Here is a 9,594-nt window from a genome sequence, read left to right as displayed (position 1 = left end):
TTTGAACCATGATCCTCAAATCTCAGCCTCCTGAGTAGCTGGGATGACAGGCGTGAGCCGCGGGCACTGGCTGTTTCTAAGTTACATCTTGTTCTGAGGCAGAAGTACAGGAACACAGTACAGGTGTGCGTTGGTCAAGGCCGGAGGAGGAAGAGAGAGCCCAGCGCTTGGGCAGCTGGGCCCCGACCCCCCAAACTCGCAGGATGGGGGCCCCCCATGCCCGGACTCGGTGCCAGCACCGGCCCCGCGCCGGGCCGGCCAAGGTCATGGGGAGAGGGGAGCTGCTCCCCGTCCTCCCCCCTTCGGCTCGGGGTCCCCCCCTTCTGTCCCCACCGCGCCCCGCTGCACGCCGGCCTTGCTCTCCTCGCGCTGGGCTCTGGGACTCACACCCCGTGCCCCACGGGGCAGGGTTAGGGCCAGCTCCCAGCAGGGGACAGCTGGATGGGGAGCCCCGCCGTGCGCTGACCCCCGTCCTGTCATTTTCTTCTAGTCTCTGCCCTTCCCGTGAACAGCCCTATGAATAAAGGGGATGCCAAGGTAAGAAGGGGCGTGGGGGGTCCCTGGTTAGGGGGAGGCTCCCGTGGACACCTCACAGCCAGTTCTCGGCCGCTGCAGGGGTGACTCTGGCAGAAAGCCAAAGCCCCAGCGTGGCCGCCCAGCCTGAAAAACAAGCTCTCACACACGCGAGCTGTCCCCCTGTGGACTTCTCTGGGCTTCCGTGAGCTCCGCCTGCAGCCCAAAGGGGCCCGGCTGTCACCTGCCTGGGCCAGGCCCAGGCCGCTGTCCCGGTCACTCCAGAGGCAGGAAGGGTGGCTACTCTTTGCCTATGGTTGTTCCTAATCCTGCCTGGGTGCTGGGCTCCCCCCTGGCCTCTCCACCAGTTTCTGCTGGCAATAATCCCTGCCCCCCAAGTTTTCAGCCCTTCACCCTAAGTCCCAGACAGTCGGAGCCTGATGATGCAGTCAGTCGGGAAAGGGGGTTAGGATACTCTTAGCGGCTCCTGTGGGGGTAACATACGCCAGACACACACCTGGAATTTGTTCTCTTCTGAGGTAGGGCTGTTTTCCCATGCGGTGGCACTCCTCTCTCCTCTCTCTCTCCTCTCTCTCTCTCTCTCTCTCTCCTCTCCTCTCTCTCTGGATGTGTGTGTGTGTGTGAGAGAGAGAGCGAGAGAGAGAACCAACCTGAGTGACGAAGAGATTTCTGACAACCCAAGAGTGGTTTCTTCTGTTGGAGGCAACAAGAAAAACAAAGCTCACCTAAGAGATTTCAGCCTCAATTTGCTTGATGATGTTTCCTATTTAACCAATGCATCCAGGCCAGGATTGAAACCTCCGCCTCTCATTCTAAGCCGTGCAACCTTAACAAGGTTCCTTCCAGCTTCCCCTTTCCCTCTGGGGAGACACGAGGAGAAGGAACAATGGGTGGGGAGTGCTTTGCACATAGTAGGTCCTTAGTTGACAACACTGATTTTCCTGGAGGTCCCCCTGATCTCTCTATCTCAGGACCCCTTTCCAGTTCCTGTCTCCCAGAATCTGATACTCGCTGGAGTGCGGTGGCCAGGAGATCCAGGTGCAGGCTGCTGAGTGCTGCTTACCGGGTCCTTTAGAGGAGCATCTCTGGTCCCCATGTCCTGCCCAGCAGTCTGGGGTCATCCTGAGGCTGGGGCTACACAGAGAGAGCGTATGCCAGTTTGCCACTCTGGCTCTGTGGATCGGTTGGTTGCCTTGGCACCCCACAGTGGCAGCCTTCCACCCCCTCGCTCCCCACCAGCACAGCCTGGTGATGTCTGACACGTCCTGCTCCCTTCCCGCTCTGCACTGTGGAAGCCGTCTGAAGGTGTGAGTCCCTGTGTGTGTGTGTGTGTGTGTGTGTGGACACTTCATGCTTTATGGCGTGTCTTCTCATCGGTGTCTCATTACCTTAGGAGGGCATTTGGGAAGATATCCCACTCCCATTTTACAAAAGAGGAAACTGAGGTGCAGAGAGGTTGTGGTTTGCCCAAGTCACACAGCTGGGATACCATCTTCCCTGATGGTATCCAGTTGGCGCCATCTTCTGTGATGATTCATTTATTGGGCACCTAGCTTATCCACAGCACCTTGCTGGACTACAGGAAGACTTGGCTGTGTGCTGCTGGCCCTCCTGCACTGGGGCCCCAATGAGCCCAGAGCGGGGAGGGGGTGCAGGGCAACTATCGCTAAGCCACAGCCCGCCCTGCTCTCGTCCCAGGTAATGCGGTGCATTGTGGAGGTCATCTCCGACTCGCTGTCCAAACCCAGCCCCAAGCCTGTCAGCCACGAGTGTCTGGAGACCCTGCAAGGAGGTAGGGGCCAGTGGCGGGGAGGGCCGGGAGGCCAGGAGATTGGCGCGTGGCTAGTCGGCTTCCTCCTGTAATCCAGCAGACCCTGACCAAGTACCAACCCAGACCAGCACTGCTGGGGGTGACGGGCATAGGCGATGGGGGGGTGCCAGCTCCCATGTCCCTGAATCTCACTGACCAGCAGGGAGGCAAATGTGAGCTGGGCTCAGACACTGTGGGTGAGGATGGCCGTGCGGGGAAGCAGGGGGCTGTGTGGTGGAGCAGAGCTCAAATAAGACCTGCAGGTGGGAGGCTGTTAGGGAGCCTCGTTGAGGCCCCTTCCTGGAGGTCTGCTGTGGGGCTCAGTGGCTGCAAAACAGCGACAGACCCCAGGGGCAAGCGTTCCGAGGCTCACGGTGCCACTCCAGGACTGAGTGTTCAGAAAAAAGCCTGGAGCGTGCGCTCTCCCCCACCCTTTTCCCTTCCCCTCCCATTTCTCTCTGCCCTCCTCTGGAAAGGCCCGTGTCTGTCCCTCTGCAGATGAACGCATTCTTTCCATCCTGCGACACCAGAATTTGCTGAAAGAGCTCCAAGACCTCGCTCTCCAAGGTATTGCCACCACTGTGCTCGATTCTGGGTAGATGCCAGTAGCAGAGTCAGAAAGCCAGGGTGGAAGATGGAGCAGGCTCCTGTCAGGTACCTGCGAGAGAAAGTGGGGCCCTCCGTGCACCTGGCTCAACTGGCTACGGATGTTGGCTCAGAGAGGTTGGGTGACTTTCCCAAGGTCATACAGTGAGCGGGAGAATGCCAGGATCCCACATAGCTCCCCGAAGGCCCCAGGGCCTCTGGAGCTCTGCGGTGCCAGGGAGGTGTTTTCAAGATGAGAATGCAGACAGGATTCCCTCTTGATCGCAGGGAGAGGAGGGGCCCTGTCCCCTCCTGACAACTCCAGGGGTATTGGAAGAGGCGGCGCCCTACCTGCTTCCCCCACACCTGACCTTCCACTCACCCACATGCGGTTGGGAATGGAGTGTGTGTGTGTTGGGGCAGTCGAGCAGAAGTGGGCAGCAGGCTAGGTTGGAGGGTTTGCTGCTGTTGTTCCTGCCCCTCCCCCGCCCCCCAAGCTCCTTCCTGGCTTGATAATCTGATACCCCACCCCCTCCACCACCACGCTGAGGCCTGAACCAAGATCAAGGCTGAGTCGTTAGGACCAGAGTCACTGTTTCCTCCTGCCCAGGGGTCCCAGCTGCCAACCTGGTCTCAAGGGCACTGCACCCACCCCTCCTGCCCCGCACCCTCTGCTCCCCTCAGACCTTCCTGCTGTGTGAGGCTCTGCCAGGCAGGGCTCACTCCCCTTCTTCCTTCCCCAGTGGAGAAGCTTGCGTCTGGGGAGGTGACTTGAAGGGGCCTGGCAGGCCTGGAGCTCCTCGCCCAGCTCCCAGACAGGGAGCAGGGCTCAGCCCCGGGGACAGGCGTGTCAGGACTATCCCAAGGCGCCGTTCATTCTTCCTCTCCTGCCACAGGAGCCAAGGAGCGGGCCCAGCAGCAGAAGAGGCCCAGCAGCTTTGAGGAGGAGCTCTCCCAGGTGCTCCAAGGCCCCAGCAACGCAGCTGGGGTGCAAGGTGGGTGTAGCCTGGCTGACAGAGTGTGCCTGTGCAGTGCACATGTGTGCGTGCGTGTGTGTGCCTGTGTGCATGCGCGTGCACATGCATGTATATGTAGCTAAGTGGTCACAACTCAAGGCCCTGGAAGATTGCTGTAATTTCCCCCCCCCTTTTTTTTCTTTTTTTCTTTTTCTTTCTTTGCCAGTCCTGGGGCTTGAACTCAGGACCTGGGCACTGTCCCTGAGCTCGTCAGCTCAAGGCTAGCACTCTACCACTTGAACCACAGGGCCACCTTCGGGCCTTTTCTGTGCATACCAGGCAAGCACTCTACCAGTAAGCCACCTTCCCAGCCCCAGTTCCTTCCTTTGATCCATGGGGAAATAGGACCAGACAGTTGAGTCCCCGGTTTACATCTGGGCCTGTCCCACTGGGAAGCCTCGTCTGCTCCCCCCCTGCCCCCGAGCTGGCGCTGTGAATACAAAATCTCAGCATCTCCTGGAGCCCCTGGGGTGGAGCCCTGCGTTCCTGTGGCCTACGTGTGGAAGAGCCCATGCGTCTGGCCAGCGGGTGCTGCGGCTCGTCCTCCTGTTTAGGAAAAGCTACAAATGGCGCCTGTGCAGCCTGGCGCTGTGGTGCCAGAGGTTGGTGGGTGACACGGTTCCCAGGAGCTAGCCGTGAGGCTCCAAGGGGGTGCACTGCGGGGACCAGTGGCCTCACATTCCTGCACATCTGGCGGTGGCATGGAGCAGCCCGCCAAGGCGCAGGCAGTGGGGCACGGGTGGTGGCATGTGTCCGGCAGTGTCTCCTCTGTGTCACTCAGTGACAGCAAGTTCAACCATCAGAAGGCTGGGTGCTGTTGTGCATGTCTATAATCCCAGCTACTCAGGAGAAGAAAGCAGAAGGATCCACCCGAGGAAAGTCAGGGAGACCCCGTCTGCAGAGAGCACACTCAAAAGGGCTAAAATTGGAACGATCAATTTGCAGAGTGCTTCCTGGCAAGCAAGAGGCCCGGGTTCAAGCCTCTGCCTGAAAACAAAATCTAAACAAACTAAACCGATTAAAACTCTTTTAATGAAAATCTAAAATACCGAGCAGCTGCGCACGCTCACGCCCACCAAATGCTGAGGACAGAGAGCCCCACGTGGAGGTGCAGTAATGGCGCCTCTTACACAGAGAGGTTCAGGCGTTGCCCAGAACCACACAGCACTTCAGCTCTTGTTCCAGTTTGCGCCAGGGTTCGGGGTGCTTTTTCAAGGTCTGATTTTTTTTGTTGTTGTTTCTGCCTCTGAGCTTTTCTCACTCAAAGCTAGTGCTCTACCACCTGAGCCACAGCTCCATGTCAGGCTTCTTAGTGGTTCGTTGGAGATAAGAGTCTCCTGCCCACACTGGCTTTGAACCATGATCCTCAAATCTCAGCCTCCTGAGTAGCTGGGATGACAGGCGTGAGCCGCGGGCACTGGCTGTTTCTAAGTTACATCTTGTTCTAAGAGGCAGAAGTACAGGAACACAGTACAGGTGTGCGTTGGTCAAGGCCGGAGGAGGAAGAGAGAGCCCAGCGCTTGTGCTGGGCTGGACTTCCCAGAGGCCGAGCCTCGCGCTGACTCTGAGCCTGGCCTGGGGAGCCCCGTGGCGGCCGGGCCCCCAGGGCCTGACTCCACCTGCGCTCTCTGCAGCGGTGACGGTGACAACGACAGAGGCAGCCCCGGGGGATGCCGAGCAGACGAGAGAGGACGCAGCCGAGCCGAAGCCCGGCGGGGCCACCCAGGAGGCCGAGCCCCCAGCCTCCCCAGAGCCCGGGCAGGAGTCCCAGGCTGCCGAGGACAGCCAGGGCCCCAGCCCCCGGGCACCAGCCAGCCTCCCCGCGGGGAGCCGGGAGGACCCCTCACAGGGCCCGGGCGAGGGAGAGCGGGCCCTGAGCCCGGAGCAGAGGCCGCAGGCAGAGGCCCCACACCGGGAGGAGGAGGAGGAGGAGGGGGCCGAGGCCGAGGAGAAGGCAGCCGCTGAGGATGAAGACCCCACTGCAGCGTTTGACTCCCACCCCAGCCTGGGCTCCAAGAACATCCAGAAAGGTGAGAGCATGTATGGTGACGGGGACCCCCGCACTCCCCCCCCCACAACATGGATGGGAGGAGACCTCATTCCGTGATCTCACTCTGCCTTCATACCAATTCTGAAACATGGCCATCCGGTCCATCTTCCAGAGGGCAAGCTGAGGCTCAGAGAGGTTAGTTAACCTGTCCAAGGCCACACAGCTCCTTTGTAGTAAAGCGACTTCCTCCCCTGGCTGCCTGACTCCAGGCCGTGCACCGCCCACTCTTTCTCACAGTACCTCCCGACCTGGGAGGCAAGAAAGTAACAGCACATGGGTGGGGAGCAGGCTGATGGGGGGGGCACGCTAAGCTGCGTCAGAGCTCCAGGGGTGAGCGGGCCAGAGGCCAACCCGTCCCTTTGAGCTTTGAGAGGTTCAAGACGGTTCTATTCCAAGTGGACCCGTTGTGGGGGTGACTGGCTGGCCCCGGGGGGAGGAAACATGCCAAGTCCCCAGGGACGGCAGAGTCGTGGGGAAGCGGCAGCACCCCCTTTCTTGGGTCTTGTCCCCCGCTGCTGCAGGTGGGCAGGACGCGCTGGCCACGGATGGCGCTGGGAAGCCGGGGGCAGAGCAGGCCCGGGGCCCCACGGGGCAGGGAGAGCAGCGGGTGATGGAGGACGAGGAGGAGGAGGAGGAGATGGCCGGGGCCCCTCGAGGCCTCTTCCAGGGCGGGCAGAGCGGCCCGCGGCTCCCCGGGGAGTGGGAGGACGCCAAGCGATGGAGCAGGATGGACCAGCTGGCCAAGGAGCTGAGGGCGGACCAGCGGCCGGAGCGGCCGGCCGAGGACGACGACCCCGACCGCTCCATGAGGCTCTCCTTCCGGGCCCGGGCCCCCGGCTTCCCCGGGCCTCAGCTGCGGCGGGGCTGGCGGCCGCCCTCCCGGGACGACAGCGGCGAGGAGAAGAAGGAGGAGGAGGGCAGCGCCAACCGCAGAGCCGAGGTGGGGCGGCAGGGGCTCTGCGCCGGGTCTCGGTGGGGCCGGTGCACGGCTGGGGTGTGCCGGGCGGGAGGCCCTCCGAGGCCGGGGCGCCCGGGGCAGTGCTCGCCACGCTACACGAGCCTCTGTGGGTGACAGCAGGGCGGGGCGTGTGGGGACACGTGCTTTGCGTGGACACCACGTGGCAAGATGGACCTGGGGGTCCAGGGCACCCATGGCCCTGAGCACTTAAGGCCAGGAGAAGGGGGGGCGGCAAGGGACAGTCATGACCTAGGGAGACTTTGGTCGGTGTCCATGGCCGCCTGGTCCCCAGGGAGCCTCCGTGCCTCTTTCCAGATTCACTCCTGCAGCCATCCCCCCATAGCAACAGGGAGGCCCGCTGGCCCTGGCCCCTGTGCGCGGGCAGGGGCCACCACTGTCTGCTCTTGGCTGTGTGACATGGGGCATGTCATTGTCCCTCTCTGAGCCATATTAGTCCCCCCCCCCCATTTGTTTTTGCCAGTCCTAGGGCTTGAACTTAGGGCCTGAACCACAGCACCACTTTCAGCTTTTTCTGTGTATGTGGTCCTGAGGATTCGAACCCAGGGATTCATGTGCACTCTACCCCTAAGCCACCTTCCCAGCCCCTAGTTTTCCCCAATTTGTGAAATAGGGGTACAGAGTCTTTTCTACTCACCTCCTTATTATGGTTGGAACACATGGGCTTCCAAGAACCCGGCCCAGGGCTCGGCCCAGGGGATGGGCACAGGCCAACGGGGAGCAAGGTACCCGTGCAGCTGCAGCTTTCTTTCTCACAGGCAGAGGGAGTCTAGGTGGCAAATGGTGAAAGGGGGACCCCAGGCTTGTGGGTGCCCCTCCCCATGCCCGAGGGCCAGCAGGGAGGCCCTGGAGCCCGCAGCTCCCAGGCCACCAGCATCCCGCCCTGCTGGACTGCCTGGAATGCAGGTAGAAGACAGGAGGTGGCCTCCTTCAACTCTCTCGTCCATTCTCATGTGTCAAGTGTCCGGGGGCCTGGGTCACAGAGCAAGGCTGGGGGGAGGGGGTCCCCTGCTCCCCTGACCACCTTTGCAGCAAAGGGTTGGGGTCCCAAGGATGAAGGCCCAACAGCTAGCCTGTGCTGTAGTCCTGAGGTTCCTGCAAGTATGGCGGCCAGCCTTCTGCCCCGCCCCCAGCCCGCTGCGCCCTGGAACCTTCCCTGGGGAACGAGCCAGGGAGGCAGCAGTGTTGTTTTTCCCCCATATTCGCGTTGTCAAGAACCAGGAGGCAATGCGGGCTGAGGAAGAGGCTGGGGTGAGCGTGGTCAGGCCCTGCCCCACCCCGCACCCAGTCCTCCCACAGCCTCGCAGTGGCCGCGCTGCCTCTAGACACGAGATGGCTGGCTGAGAGGGGCAGCGCCCCGTCACAGCCCCACAGCTGACGTGCCGGCCGGCCCTCCCTCCCCTCCGTGCCCTGGCACCGTCGGCCTCCAAGGTGATCCTCACTCCTCTCTCCTAGGACCAAGAACTGGAGAGCCTGTCGGCCATCGAGGCAGAGCTGGAGAAGGTGGCCCACCAACTGCAGGCGCTGCGGCAGGGCTGAGGCGCCGGCCGGAGGGGCCCCACGGCCCTGGCCCTGCTGCCCCCTCTGCGGGCCCTCCCCTGGCCAGCCCGCTGCCCTTCGCTCCCCTCTGACCTCAGCGCCTGCCCTGGACGCCCCTGCAAGGGGGCCTCCACCTCCAATCTGGATCACTCCTCTTAACACAGGCAGCTTTCTAGAAGTTTCCTTTCAATCTTCTAATCCAGTGGACACAACTGCAATAACTTCTGATCTTTGGGTGACAGCTGAGAACTTTCCAACTGCAACATATTCCAGATGAAGTTGATCTAAGGAAGAATAAATGTGCTCTGTCTGGGCTCTCGTTTCTCTTGGAGTTTTTCTCCCCTTCACTCTGGGCGGGTGGAGGCGCTGGCTTTCCGAGGAACGCCTTTCAGCCACCTAACCACAGGTGGCTTTGACCTTGAGCCCCCATTTCCTCCTCTGTAGGATGGGGGACCAGCCTGTCCTGGTGGGTGGCAGCGTGGGAACAGGCCTCTGCTGCACCTTCTCTTCGTTCCAGCCATGTGGGAGCTGGGCTGGTACAGCTTCAGCAGACACTGACCCTGCCTGGCCCTCCGCGAGACTGGCAGAACAGTGCCAGCCGGGGGCCGGGCCCAGGCCTGCCCTGGCTTTCCTGACACGAGCCTTGCGTGTGTTTTCCCTCCCCTCCGTGGGAGAGCCTGGGTCCTCACCGGCCAAAGCAGCCGCACGAGCCGTGTTCTCAGCCAGGCGCTCAGAGCCTGCACCTCGCAGGCTCCCTGGGCTGGCTGCAGCCTGGACCAGGGGGTCCAGGGGGCTCAGGGGGTTCAGAGGACAGCCTGGGGCTGATATTCCTGGCCAGTGCCTCTCAGCTAAAATCAAGATGAAGAGGATGACTTCCCCCACCCCCCACCCCCGGCAGTGGGGAGAATGATGCGTGGCTAGGTCTCAGCCTTGGCGGCTGCCTGCCTGGTACTTCTGGCCCGGGTCCGCATGAGCATCGTGGGCAGGAGCAGAGGCCTGCCACCCCCTGGGGATGCAGACAGAGCCGGGCAGGGCCCGATGGGATTTGAGAATCAAGTTCCCGAGAGTCCAGGTCCTGCCTGGT

General features: G+C 61.7%; 1 protein-coding gene across 1 annotated transcript; it reads left to right on the top strand.

Annotated features, from left to right (window-relative positions):
- The first annotated feature begins 496 nt into the window (after window positions 1–496).
- Chga (chromogranin A) lies at window positions 497–8,808 on the top strand. Its single transcript, XM_013014559.1, has 7 exons — window positions 497–537; window positions 2,233–2,326; window positions 2,843–2,911; window positions 3,826–3,924; window positions 5,580–5,975; window positions 6,517–6,935; window positions 8,427–8,808. The coding sequence occupies exons 1-7, from the start codon at window positions 517–519 to the stop codon at window positions 8,508–8,510; spliced, it is 1,182 nt and encodes a 393-aa protein (XP_012870013.1). The 5' UTR covers window positions 497–516; the 3' UTR covers window positions 8,511–8,808.
- The last annotated feature ends 786 nt before the right edge of the window (window positions 8,809–9,594 follow it).

This window comes from Dipodomys ordii, unplaced genomic scaffold (assembly GCF_000151885.1).
Source record: "Dipodomys ordii isolate 6190 unplaced genomic scaffold, Dord_2.0 Scaffold2, whole genome shotgun sequence".
Taxonomy (NCBI): Eukaryota; Metazoa; Chordata; class Mammalia; order Rodentia; family Heteromyidae; genus Dipodomys; species Dipodomys ordii.
The sequence above is the reverse complement of the archived record's forward strand: the minus strand, read 5'-3'. Positions and strand labels throughout refer to the sequence as shown.

What these genes read in the sequence shown, in the direction of transcription:
- Chga (XM_013014559.1), top strand. Translation starts at nt 517, where the DNA reads ATGAATAAAGGGGATGCCAAG. An exon ending in TCTGGAGACCCTGCAAGGAG is followed by an intron (nt 2,327 to 2,842) that starts GTAGGGGCCAGT and finishes GTCCCTCTGCAG; the next exon opens with ATGAACGCATTCTTTCCATC. An exon ending in GCGCCAACCGCAGAGCCGAG is followed by an intron (nt 6,936 to 8,426) that starts GTGGGGCGGCAG and finishes CCTCTCTCCTAG; the next exon opens with GACCAAGAACTGGAGAGCCT.